Source organism: Maniola jurtina, chromosome 18 (assembly GCF_905333055.1).
Source record: "Maniola jurtina chromosome 18, ilManJurt1.1, whole genome shotgun sequence".
NCBI lineage: Eukaryota > Metazoa > Arthropoda > Insecta > Lepidoptera > Nymphalidae > Maniola > Maniola jurtina.
Window position 1 is genome coordinate 5,235,197 of NC_060046.1, and position 13,930 is coordinate 5,249,126.

General features: G+C 38.7%; 2 protein-coding genes across 7 annotated transcripts in view; one reads left to right on the forward strand and one right to left on the reverse strand.

Annotated features, from left to right (window-relative positions):
* LOC123874457 (furin-like protease 1) overlaps window positions 1-13,930 on the forward strand; it is a 200,161-nt gene that overhangs the window by 151,323 nt on the left and 34,908 nt on the right. For all 6 annotated transcript variants that reach the window (XM_045919804.1, XM_045919805.1, XM_045919807.1 and 3 more), the window contains exons 5-6: window positions 171-299; window positions 11,850-12,015. In XM_045919804.1, the coding sequence (XP_045775760.1) occupies window positions 171-299; window positions 11,850-12,015 (295 nt within the window). The remainder of the gene's footprint in view (window positions 1-170; window positions 300-11,849; window positions 12,016-13,930) is intronic.
* Window positions 7,263-10,063, reverse strand: LOC123874458 (piggyBac transposable element-derived protein 4-like). The gene is made up of 2 exons (XM_045919810.1): window positions 9,891-10,063; window positions 7,263-9,114 (listed from the first exon to the last, which is right to left on the reverse strand). Exons 1-2 carry the CDS (start codon window positions 9,982-9,984, stop codon window positions 7,376-7,378), a joined length of 1,833 nt encoding a protein of 610 aa, XP_045775766.1. The 5' UTR covers window positions 9,985-10,063; the 3' UTR covers window positions 7,263-7,375.

A 13,930-nucleotide genomic window follows, 5' to 3' on the forward strand; every position in this document is an offset into this window, starting at 1 on the left:
CTATGTGTTAATCCAGGGTATAATCTATCTTCATTCCAAATTTCAGTCAAATCCATCCAGCATAGCTTGATCGGACCAAGGTTTGGAAAGTTTGGAATGAGGTGAAGTCTACAAAATAGTTCAGCATTATGCAGCCTTGTAGAGGTAAACGCAATTTTTTTTTTTTACAGAACCGAGGAGGTGGTTTGGACATGAACGTGATCCCGGCGTGGCGGGAAGGAATCACGGGACGAGGCGTCGTGGTCACCATCCTGGACGACGGCCTCGAAACCGACCATCCTGATTTAGTAGCTAATTATGTAAGTACCTACTTCTATTCATCTACCCTGAGGTAAGTTAAGTGGATGGACTTTGAACATTTTGAATAATTCCGATTAGGCACCTATGGATCTTTTAGGTACCCACCTGAAAGATCCGTCGGTAATAATTATGACGTGTAGGTTACCAAAAATTAATCATATTTATTAGAACCATCCATTACCAGTTAATTGACCAAACTCTTATCAGCCAATCAGATGTTATATTTCCAAAATATAAAAAAGTAAAAAAATATGTAGCTGTGCTTATACTCCAGCATAAATAGGTGACCTACTAATTAAAAAAATTGATCGGGCCTGTATATAAAACTAATCAGATTAATTAAGGCTATCCATTACCAATTAATTGACCAATCTCTTGTCAGTCGATCAGATATCATACAGGCAGAAACTAATAACGTAAGTGAACTTCCAATTAGGTATCGGTGTAATAGCTTGAAAGCATGCCAGCCGCATCTATGCGAGGAATCTATTGGTAACTATACAGCGTGAAATTCTCGCGTTTATACGCCAATATTATGTAGGTCTGCTTCTATATTAGGATACCATAATTGTATAGTGTTAATTACTATCGAAGAAGCGATGATAGCGGACGTTCGCCTCCTATTCGGAAGGGTGGGGATTTGATTTGATTTGAATTTTATACGTTTCAAGCAATTCAAGGTTTTAAGCAATTAATGAAAAATGTCAGCATCGAAGCTGTTCATGTACCTAGGACAAGTAATATAACTTGGTAGAAACAACTTCGACAAGGAAGCTGACAGAAGAATACAGCTGGGCTGGGCAGCATTTGGAAAACTGATTCAAGTCTTCAATTCGTCGGTACCCCAAAGCCTAAAGACGAAAGTCTTTAATGAGTGTGTCCTACCTGTGATGACGTATGGGCTGAAACGTGGACACTGACAGTTGGCCTTGTCCACAAATTTAAAGTCGCTCAGCGTGCTATGAAGCGGGCTATGTTGGGGATCTCTAAGAGGGACAAAATCCGCAACGAGGGAATCCGTAGGAGAACCAAAGTAGAACATAGCTCAATGAAAATGAGTCGAATTTGTGTTCCGGGAGCTTTTTCAATTCTGCATTAAAATTATCTCTCAATTTACGAGTACGTACTTCGTCTTCAATATCATCAAGTATTAATGACAGCAAACGGAACGATCCTTTAAGTGCTTTCTGAGACACGACAGACACAGCCGGCTATTTGACCTATTTATTATTTAACTAGGCTATTTCTACATCACTACAGATACCTATATTACCATTTAGGTCAAAGTTCTTAATATACTTAAGTTATTAAAGCTGTTTTTTAACCCCCAACCCAAAAAGAGGGCAGTTATAAGTTTGACGTGTGTATCTGTGTATCTGTCTGTGGCATGAACCGATTCATTTCAAACGACTGAACCGATTTTCTTCGATTATAGCTAAGAACACTCTCGATCAAGCCACCTTTCAAACAAAAAAACTAAATTAAAATCGGTTCATTTGTTCAGCAGCTGCGATGCCACAGACAGATACACAGATACGCACGTCAAACTTATAACACCCATCTTTTTGGGTCGGAGGTTAAAAAGAAAAAGATGCTTATTCTCGAATTTAGTTTAGAGAAAGACAACAGAATCGGCGCCACTGACAGTTAAAATGGGTCGTCTGCGTTACCTCGACAACAGCGTCCAATAAATAACCAGGCGTCCTAGCTCGGAAGTCGGGGGTGACAGTCATGAACAAAGTCGCTCAAGCAGTCAAGCTGAATTGCAATTTGTGCAGATTTAGTGGACGTCGGGAAATACAGCTGCTCCGAGCCTCGTATTGTCATGGAAGATACTAGCTAGTACCTACGAGGACGGTTAAATATCGTTTCTTTTCTATCTGCCCGGCTAGCATGGGCAGTAGATAAAAATTATATCCCCCGATTATATCCACTGATGTCATACAAATCAGTGGATATAATCGGGGATATAATTTTTATCTACTGCCCATGCTAGCCGGGCTGGAGTCTTTACGTTGAAACCACAGCGATGTGTGAAATAAATCCTTTCGGTAAGAAGTACAATGACGTACCTACCTTATAATTTAGGTTCCATATAGGTACGGTATGTTAGGTATAATAGGTATAATTTAGATAGATGAGGTTTAATATAAGTTGTCTTTGAAAACGCATTTTTATATTGTACCCATTGTAGAGGTATATAGGCGCATAGGTGTAGTTATAAAAATCATCATTTATTTTAATAAATAATTTAACAACTGAAAATAATAATATTTTTGAGTTTTCATGGATTGCGTCTTGTGTTACCAAAATCACATTTTGTTGAGAAATAAAGTTGTAGGACAATTTTTAACCCCCGACGCAAAAAGAGAGGTGTTATAAGTTTGAGTGTGTATCTGTGTATCTATGTATCTGTGTATCTGTCTGTGGTATCGTAGCTCCTAAACTAATGATCGATGTGCTGTGTGGCACAACAAAAAGCCACAAAAACTAACAACAACAACAACTAATGATCGATTTTAATTTAGTTTTTTTTGTTTGAAAGGTGACTTGACCGAGAGTGTTCTTAGCTATAATCCAAGAAAATCGGTTCAGCCGTTTGAAGTTTCAAGTTACTGTAGCTGTAACCTTCACTTGTCGGGGGTGTTATAAATTTTTAATTTACACTTGTTAGAATTATGAATCAAAGATCAGCTAGACACAAGAAGTACGAATTAATAACATAGAAAACAAAACAATTTACATTATTTCTATTGTTATAATATGATATACCACGGCCATACGATAAAGCTGCGCTGTTTCGGAAAGTTTCCTTTTAGCTAATGCCAACGTTTGGCTACACAATGAAATCTCTTAAAGTAAATCCAATGAAAAATTGCTATCACTGATCTCTAGAAGAGCAATGCGAATCACAATTGAATCCTAGCCAACCGGTTTCCTTTGTAGTCGTTTATAGCTTAGATTGGGCCCATAATACTTAATATTTACTTAGTATTCCACGAGATAAACTTATTAAACTTAAACGATAATATGAGTACCTTCTTATATATACTATACTACTTATATAGACTTATATATGACGTATATTTACATAGTTAGGGTGATTACACACTACATCTGATCCGAATCCGTGAAAATACGTTCCGAATTACATAGAACTATTTGTATGGTAGCTCACGCACTAGCTCCGATGTGCCTCGCATTCAAATCGGATTATGTCGTAGATATCCCAAAGAGGTCCACTGAATTAGCTTGGATTTGGATCAGAGATCGATTAGTGCGTAAGCAATATCCGAGTTCGGTCCGAGTTTTTATATCCGCATTTTCACGGACTCGGATCGGATGAGTGCATAACCGCTCTTATAAAAAACGCTTACTTTACCTTATTGCTACAAAATGAAGAACACATACGACTTAGGCCGCGATTACCATCTGCAAGTTACTCGCGTAAATAGCTTACATAATTATTTGACAGCAAATTCACTACTGTAAAATTTATAAGTGTTTACACTAGTGTAAAATGCGCACTATACAACAAATATTATTATTAAATTATAATATCTCACGTCTGGCTTTACACGGATTAGCCAATGTCAAGTTTGTAGTTATTTACAAGTTAGGGAAACTATATGTATAAGTATGGACGTCGTCTGTGCCGGCGCCCGCCGACATACACGCGGTGCCCCTTTAGAGCGCTTCCCAGTCAGTTTCACCACCAATAAACACCAGCAGAACACAAAAACCGGCCACTTCTAGCAAAAACACTCCAAAAAATCACAACACGCGCGCCAGCAAACGCCACCACAGACGAAGACCAATGTTATTAGACCTCAGCCGAGCTGTATTCAATCCTTAGTCTGTGACCAGTGCAGACCGCTATGTTGCAACTTCAGATTAGACTTCATGTTTTGCGACCACTTTAATTGTACATAGGCAAATATTTAAATAAATGAGCGCTGGGTATTTTTTGGACATCCTCATTTCTCTTGAAGCTAAGCCGATGAAAAATGTAGCGGAACTATTCGAGTCACATTTGAATCCTAGCCAACCGGGCCGCTTTGTACTCGTTTATAGCTTAGATAGTGCCATATTTCACGTGATTAACGTATCCCCGAAACGATATGGTGTGTATTTAAAGCGTGTTAAAACCGCTTTGTAACTTTCCAGTGCGACATTAACGAACAAAGGCGGCCGAGTTTGAAATTACACGATTCATCTCGCTGGGCTTTTATCTGTAGATACGACTGTAGGCTTAGCACGAGATTTCACATCTCGAAAAACTTTGATAGATTTCGAGTAACCACTAGTACTTCATGTAAAATTGACGTAAACAGAAGTACCTATTTTTAAGTTCAAGTTTATCCATACAAATTACAACACAAAAAAAATACATTAATTAAATACAATTAGTTAGTAAAAGCTATTATCAGATTCGTTATCCAAGATTTATTGTTTAGTAATTTTAGTAAGATCATCTCCCGTAGCGCGGAGAACAGGCGTTCACGATAACGAGCTCTAGGACCCAAAGCCAAAAATAGTCTTTAACGTGCTACTACGTTTGGCTATTCTAAAAATCTATTAAATTAATGTAAAAGTCATTAAAATCGGTCCACGTGTTTAGCATCTAGAGCGCTACAAAGAAACAAACAAACATCTAAATAGATTGATGAACACATAACCACTCCTTTTTGTTGCGCAGTCGGGTAAAAGTAAACTACTTTAAAGCAAGTTTTAAATCCATTATATTCTAACAACAGTGTTTCGATTTACGTTGTCGTGGTGTGCAAACTAGTACTAAGAATAATGTACGCCCCGGTACGTTCGGAAAAACCGAGTAATTAGGCCAGTGGGCATTACGATATGTGCTGAGGCTCGAATGGCTGCATAAACGGCCTTTTATCTTTTAGGGCCAGGCTATCTATCTGTCGGGCTTTTAATCCGAGTTCGTTATAGTCTAGTATGTTAGTGTCACGCCCAGTGAAATTGAGTTTTAGTCAGTTTAAATGATGCCGCGGCTTCGTGTGCGTGGATTTAGGTTTTTAAAAATCCCATGGGAACCTCTTTGCTTTTCAGGGATAAAAAGTTGCTTACGTGAATTTCCGGGACGTAAGTTCACTCTGTAAGTACATTCCATATAAATCGGTTAAGCGGATGGGCTTTTGAGAATCCCGTGGGAACTCTTTGATTTTCCGGGATTAAAATTAGCCTATGTCCGTCCCCGGGATGTAAGCTAACTCTGTACCAAATTTCATCAAAATCGGTTAAATTTTTGGGCTGTGAAAAGCTAGCAGACAAACAGACACATTCACATTTGTAATGACAGACATAGGCTACTTTTTATCCCGGAAAATCAAAGTTTCTGCGGGATTTTTAAAAACCTAAATCCACGGAAACAAAGTCGCAAGCATGATCTAGTTTCTTATTGGTATTATCATAATAATGTTATGGTATTAACATAATACGTGCTCATGGTTATCATATTATTGGTAATCGACCAATCAATAAATTAATTATGCAATCAGATTCTTTATTATTGGTTAAGGGCTAATTCATCAATCGATACCCGTAACTTCATCCGTATTAATTTGAAACATTATACCTACGAACCCGAATAAGGGCATTTTTTCATTGGCCGACACGATACCGATTACCGATATATCGTTGCCGTTATAGACTCACCGATATCGGGGAACTGAAAGGGGTTTGAATATTTTAGTATAGAGCTAGGCCTGCATGCAAACTTTTAGGTAGGGCAAACTATTCAAAGTCCTTTATGAAGCAACCTATGATACTTTTTCACTAACGACATGCTTTAACTACGTTGGATGTAACCAAGACCTTATAACATTTCTTGCGATATAAGTACCTAAGTATATCATAAAAAAATAACTTGTCTGTTATATTGAATAAGTTCAGTTCTTTGTTCAGTGTTTCCTTCCGACATCTTAAACAATTACAACAAAATATATTCAACAAATTAGCACAAGACAATAATTTCCTCTTGAAACATCCTTATCTATTGATGAAAAATCCATTGCGTAGTTTAAAAGATCTAGACGTACAGACGGCGGGAAGTGACTTTTTATACTATGTAGATACTCGTATATTGCAAGTGTGCCCGTCTTCATTTGTATACTTGTTGATTCACAGTTAAGGTGACAGCTCATATATCAACTCGAAAAGGGATAGATACCGTATCACCTTTCGCCTCGCATTCAACCAGGCGTCAACCTAATGTCAAAGCGGATCAGCAGCTCCGCTATTCGACTCAGCTACGGGTAGGCGAAGACACGCTTACAGCAGACAGGGAGAGTTAAGAGGGGCAAGCGTGGCCGAAGAGACGTGCTCGTCTATGGAGAGACGTGCTCGTCTATGCAAAAACGTAAGCGCGGGAACGATGGGACATAGGCACGGGAACCGCAAGTTGACCATGCGCCTTGACGAGGTTCGTGAGCGTGTCCCGAGGCGAGGCGATTACGCTAAGATTCCGATTAGCGTGCGTTCCAGTAAGGAGTTTCATACAAAGAATACTGGACGTTTCCGAGTTGATATGTGTGCTATGACCCTTATTGGGTCTGGAGTTGTTATCAGTTTCAATAATATTTGCATTGGACAGCAATAATCAGGCAGTTGGGCTCATTTGAGTATTGATGGACTTTATTAATGTGTATATTTACATTTATGCGCGTAGCCTGGTAATCTGTGAACTTACTACCCAATCAGCAGATTATTTGGACCATACTGGGAATTATTATCCTACTAGATGATGCCCGCAACTTCGCTCGCGTGGATTTAGTTTTAACTGAAAAGCTCGCATACTCAACAGCTGCTGTTGTGAGCGTTTAAAAACACGAACTCCTTCAATAGTAAAGGGGGGGGGAATAATATTCGTTTTAACACGAAATGTAAATTGTCCTATACATATAATTTTTGGTTTATATTCAAAAATAAAACTACTAAAATAAAAAATTAAGAATCATTTATTTTATTTAGCTTACTCATTAATATCTATGTAGTAGGTAGGTATTGTGAAAATCAACCTGACGTATGTCCTAAACATAATTATAAAAGAAAATTATGATATGTAATCTTTCTTTGTATGATATATTTTAAAGCAAGGGTCCTGACAAAGTGCGACATTACACCTGGGACAAAAATAACGTGTTCTTTTCTGTGACGGTTTACCTGTTTTTTTAAGACTAATTTCAGCGCAAACTTTGCATTTTTTGCATGGATATCTAGCTCTAGTAGAAGTTAACTGTTCTATATCATGTCTACCAATCAGTCGTGGTATAGTCCCAGGCGTATAGTCATATAGTCCTGCCGACTGCTGCTCCTCTTCAGTATAGCCTCCATCTTGAGCCATAGCTTCACCGCAATGAGTCAGAAAATTAGCAAACCCCTTTCGACGACGCTCAGGTTCTTTCATTTTGTAATAAATGATGTAAGCATTCACCATTGCTCTTACCACTAAGTGGAAGAACATTTTCTTCCACCATTTCATAGACTTCTTTTTGAGAGAGTAGTATGACTCATACTGATGATTCAAATTTACCTCAATTTTATTGACGTTGTAATCAAGTGCGCAGTCTGGTTTTATGCGCTTTATTTTACCACCTTTTGTTTTCACTTCTACTTCTGTCCAAGTTGCGGCGTGCTTCGTCGTAAGAAATCCTTTTTCTTTCCACTTGCATGCTGTTAAGTTTCCTCTATGACAGAAAGCCATTTCGTTTGCCTCAAGTGAACGGTGTCGCCACTTCTTGGGCAAGCCACGCCGGTCCAACGCCACCGTGCCAACTGCACGTGTATCCTTTGCCCACAGTTCATCAACGATTGTAGGATTGGCGAAAAATCGATACATATATACAGTATGCCATTTACCTAAGTATGGATCCATAAGCGACATGACGATTTGTTCCACGGTTTTAGAGTCGTCCAAGCAAGGAATCATCCTCAATAGATACCCTGTTTCAGCGTCGCACAACATATAAACTTTCGTGCCATTCTTCAGTTTATCTTTTTTGAAGACATTGCAATGCACACGGCCTCCAAAACTATAGGTTCTCTCATCAATAGTTAGGTTCTCTGAGGGCATGTAGAATGCTTCACACAGTTGGCATAATTCGTCAAAGTATGTCCTCAGCTTGAAAAGTGCATCGTAGTTTTCATCACCAGGCTGTACAGGATTGGTGGTTTCATTCAAATGTAAACAACTGTATATGGCTAGAAAACGATTTCGACTCATTATTCGGCTACAAAACGGGGTGTGCAAAATCGACCTGGCTGACCAGTAAGAATTAAAGGTTTCTTTACGAACCAGTGTCATGTGTATCACAATGCTAAAGAAAAGCTTCAACTCCTTCAAAGTTACTGGTTTCCAAGTAGCAAGCATAGAATCTGGCTTTAGCTGCCCTTTCTCAGCTAACTTAGTTGTCATCTGCGATGCATAGCGGTTCGTTTCCGCTTTTATGAGTATCCAAAAGCTGTCATTGAAAAACAACTGTAAACAGTCGTATTGAGATGCAGTTTGGTCAACCGGGGCTCTTACTCCAGTTTGGCTATCAAACACTGGGTTATTGAGTGGTACTTCCCTCGCAGCAAATGTCCAAACATTTGCTTCATCCGTTTCTTGAAAACTGGGTTGTGGGAAAGAAGTGGCCGTTTGAGCTCGTGGAGAAGGTGAACCTCTTCGGCTTCGTGCACAACTATGATCCCGCGATGGCACTGACACTCTTGGCGGCAAATCTTCTTCTCTAATAATCTCCTGTTCTTCTTTTTGTCCTTCCACTATCTGCCGCATTTCAGAAAGAACCTCTATGGATAAAAAAAGTAAGGATGAAAATACTATAAATCAATCAATCAATCAATCAAATTCTTTATTTGCTGAATACTGACAAAAGGTGGTACAAATAGCATACAATAAGTCCAGTGTATTCAACCATTTCTGGCATGCAAATATAATAATTAATACAAATATTAATAAATTAATAAAGGCGAAAGTTTGTCTATCTCTCTGTCTGTCTGTCTATTTATCTGTCATCTGTCTGTATTCTAGCTTCCATATAGCATCATGTATTTGGTACAGAAATAGCTTACATCCTGGAGACGGGCATAGGCTACTTTTTATCCCGCAAAATCCAAGAGTTCCCACGAGATTTTAGAAATTTAGTAGGCGCCATTTCGAGATAGCCGTCGTCGACCGTTACAAAATGACGTCATAGATATAACTACCTACTAGCACCATTGACAAAAATAATAGTAATTTTTATTAATATATTATTTATTTATTTTTAATAATAGTAGTTTGTGTTATATGTTAACAAGTTTTATTATATGGCAACACATTTTCGCATTTTTAAAGGTATTAGTGCAGTCAATGGCACAATCCGAAAAAAAAAAACACGGGAGTGACAATTACGATCGGCACGGGCGTACGTGTAAGCGGTGCTATCCGTACTAAGCTAAACGATCTGACTTGAATCGCGGCAACGAGGTGCGGGGGGAGGCAACAGCCATTTTGAAGTGAACGGCGCGGACAAAATCGCGGACGTCAATTTTAGTATAGAAATAAATATTAAAAAAGTATATACCTTGCATTTCATTTTCATTCGGCTCATCATCGATGTCCGAGTCGTCAGAACACAGTAAATCATTATCACTCCTTAGGTTGCGCGGTCGAGCCATTTTACGCCAAAACCGACGTGCGGACGAACCAAGACACAGTATCGCACTGAAGTCCTACGCAGTATGCGCGGCTAGCATGTTCCCACCTGTCGAGTGAACAATGCGCAAGTGGCGGCGATTTCTGTGTGTGCGTGATGTGACGAGCAGAACCGAATACTGATGTATAATATTATTTCGTTCGCAAATTATTGCGTCCCAGCAACGTAGTTTACAAATTAGTTTGTTATTCGAGTAATTGTTATAGTAATTATTCGAGGTCAACCACTACCTATGTATGCTTGTAACAAGAGAATGAAAATAAAATTTTCATTTATTATTTATTTATTTATAAAATTACAATAATAGTTATGAATAGTGCGTATATTTTTAGATTTTATTCGACATTTTAGCTCTGTAGTGTCAACTACGAGTATCATGTCAAAAGTACGGTTCACCTTTAAATTAAGAGCTAAAATCGATCTTTTGACGTAACAGTTGACACATAGAGCTAAAATGAATGCATTGAAAAAGCCACCCAAGAGAAGAAGAAGAATGTATGCATTATACATAACAATAATAATTAAAGAACATATTATAAATGCGCCTGTGCCGAAATGACAATAAAATAGTTGAGAGTACCAACCTATAGTAATTAATATTGATGTGAATTTGCGGAATCATACTAATCTGTGGATTAACTAGAAAATAGCGCAGATTATCGGGCTATTGTCTGTGAAATACAGAATTAATGTTATTACCAAAATGTTATTTGTGGTTAGTGATTACTGATTAAACTACTTTACTGGGCCCGTATACCTATTTTATACGAGTGATATTGAAATTAAATGAAATCATAATATTCGACAGGTCGAGGTGGCAATCGGGGTATGAAGAGGGGGACGCCCCGCACACCCGCACATCACCCGCGCTAACCCGCTGCGGGTGAGCGCGGGTGACGTGCGGGAGTGCGATTGCCATCTCAACCGGTCGCGTGAATAGTGGAATTCTTAAAAAAATCTTAAAAGTCTTAATTCTAAAACTTTGTCATAATTTTTTTTGTTACCTAATAATAATGTTTTGTGTTTTGTCAGTTTTTATCACACATAATGAGCACCAGGAAATATACCTATCTGTTAAGTATGATTCTTTTTTTAAATTTTGCCATCTAAATTAATTTAGTTCATCCACACGACACGATGAAGATGTAACCGCAGAGCCTCTCAAAGCCGACTAATGTACGAGTATATTAAGTCTGATATATTTACTGGACTCTCCAACAGCTCTCCGCTTTGGTTGACGCATTTTATTTTCGCGAATAAAAAATACTAGCAAAAGTTACGATTTGATTTACACAGTGTATAGGTTTGTGTATAGGTTGACCGTATAAAAGCGTATCTGCACTCAATCTTATTCGTTTTCATAAAATACGATTTGTAGCGGCTGTCAAACAAAACGTACGTACGCGTGTGCACTCATTCATGAGACGACGTTGTTACAGAAAAATGTTTATTATTATTAACCCCCGACCAAGGGGGGGGGGGGGGGGGGGGGGAATCTGTGTATCTGTCTGTGGCATCGTAGCTGCTAAACTAATGAACCGATTTTAATTTAGTTTTTTTTTTGTTTGAAAGATGGCTTGATCAAGAGTGTCCTTAGCTATAATCCAAGAAAATCGGTTCAGCCGTTTGAAAGTTATCAGCTCTTTTCTAGTTAAGCTGTAAGCTTCACTTGTCGGGGGTGTTATAAATTTTTAATTTACACTTGTGTAGTTGCCTTAGTTTGTAGTTTAGTAGGCATTTAGGTAGTATAATAGTAACCTTTGCTAGCGTTCTGGTTACACGTTGCATGTAGATTCTCGTTTGTTCTTACAGTTAACTTTGTTCCAGGATCCAATGGCGTCGTACGACGTAAACTCGCACGACTCGGACCCACAGCCCCGGTACGACATGATCGACTCCAACCGACACGGCACGAGGTGCGCGGGTGAAGTTGCAGCCACTGCGAACAACTCCTTGTGTGCTGTAGGCGTTGCTTTTCAAGCCAGCGTTGGAGGTAAATTCAAGACTATTAATTTTTATAGGATTTTTATTTATAGTATCACTTTGTTGTCTGTCTGTCTGTTGTCTGCTCGTCCGTCCATCCGTCCGTCCGTCCGTCCGTTCGTCCGTCCGTTCATCTGTCCGTCCGTCCGTCCGTTCGTCCGTCCGTTCATCCGTCCGTCCGTCCGTCCGTCCGTCGTGTCTATCAAGAAAACCCATACCATAGGGTACCATAGGGTACTTTCCATTGACCTAGAATCATGAAATTTGACAGGTAGGTAGGTCTTATAGCACAAATAAAGGAATAAATCCGAATACCGTGAATTTGTGGATACATCATAAAAAAAAATTAAAATGTGTTTGAATTTTCAAAGTAAGATAACTATACCAAGTTGGGTATCATATGAAAGGGCTTTACCTGTACATTCTAAAACAGATTTTATTTATTTTTATGCATAATAGTTTTTGATTTATCGTGCAAAATATCGCAAAAAATACCCGAGTACGGAACCCTCGGTGCGCGAGTCTGACTCGCACTTGGCCGGTTTTCAGATACAAGTTGGCCCTTGACTGCATTCTCATCTGGTGGTAAATGATGATGCAGTCTTAGATGGAAGCGGGCTAACCTGGTAGGAGTATGGCAGTTATCCCTCCTTTGGTTTCTACACGGCATTGTACTCTGGACCTATGCGGACATCGTGTTCTACAGAGATTCCTTCCTAAATTTATCGAGCAAGCTAAGCGATTAAAATAATGTGAACCTACCACGACATAAAAGGATTGCTTTATTCATAACTTACAAAGGCTGTATGAAAAGAAAACCTTTGTGAACTTTGGCTTGCATAACCTACGCACAAACCTGAACTGAACCTCGTTATAGCATGCAATTTGTGCTAAGTTGGTGCCTGGTTGTTTCTTAGGAACGGTAGTTCTGGTAACTTATTTAGTGCTGTCAAAGAGCGTTCAAAGCTTTCAAAGCTAAAATATATACTAAACGTGGTTAGTTATAACTTTGCACCTTAGTGTATAAGGTACCCCGTAGCGGAATGATTCGCGGAATGACTCAGTGTCTAACACTGAATGCAAGCCATCAAGTTTTTTTAATGTATTGAAGGTTTTCTACGAAAATATATTTTTATATCACTTCGTGAAGCAGCAATGTAGAACCAACCGACCTCGGTGGCCTCGCTTCAATGTTAGATACTGAGTTAGCGAATCATCTAGCTGATATACCTTATAATTTTACTTGAAATATTGGATTGGAAGTTCAAATAAAACCTGCTAAGTATTTTATGTTCATAAAACTTTGTACGTCAAAATTATCTCTTGCATTTCAAGTACTGTATTCTAGACAGGGTAGTTATCGCTCTACCTTATTTAGTTATAGTACTTTATTTAAAACTTCTTAAATTCAAACGAATGCTAAACATGTTAATTAAAACTTTTCTCCGTACTGTAAGTATAGCTTATTATGCACCTGAAAATCTTGGAGCTATGCATTTCAGCTACAACTGTTTTTTAGATACTCTAATAATGCCTCATAGAGAGAGAGATCCGTGCGGGCCAGACCTTCGTTATTTTATAAAAGCTGAAAGTCCCCAACAAATGAACGAAACGAAAGATTTAATACGTCTTTGTTACCTGTTATCTACCAAAGCCACCTCGCTGATCGTTCCTCCCTGTGCTGGGTGGGGACAAGGCGTATAAAAACTTTCAGCTTTTATAAAATAGCAAAGGTCTGGCCCTGATGGGCTCTTAGTCTTTTAATACGCTGTCAAAGTTAGTAAATCAATAAAGTTCAACCGAATAGTAAACGTACTAAACACGTTTTAAGTTTTAACGAGCGCTGCAATATGATTAGTTTTAGAACAGAATATCCAAGCTGAGTAGGAATTTACTAGCTTTTGCCTGCGATTTTGTCCGTTATA

What these genes read in the sequence shown, in the direction of transcription:
- LOC123874458 (XM_045919810.1), bottom strand. Translation starts at nt 9,984, where the DNA reads ATGGCTCGACCGCGCAACCTAAGGAGTGATAATGATTTACTGTGTTCT. An exon ending in GAATGAAAATGAAATGCAAG is followed by an intron (nt 9,115 to 9,890) that starts GTATATACTTTT and finishes TTTTATCCATAG; the next exon opens with AGGTTCTTTCTGAAATGCGG.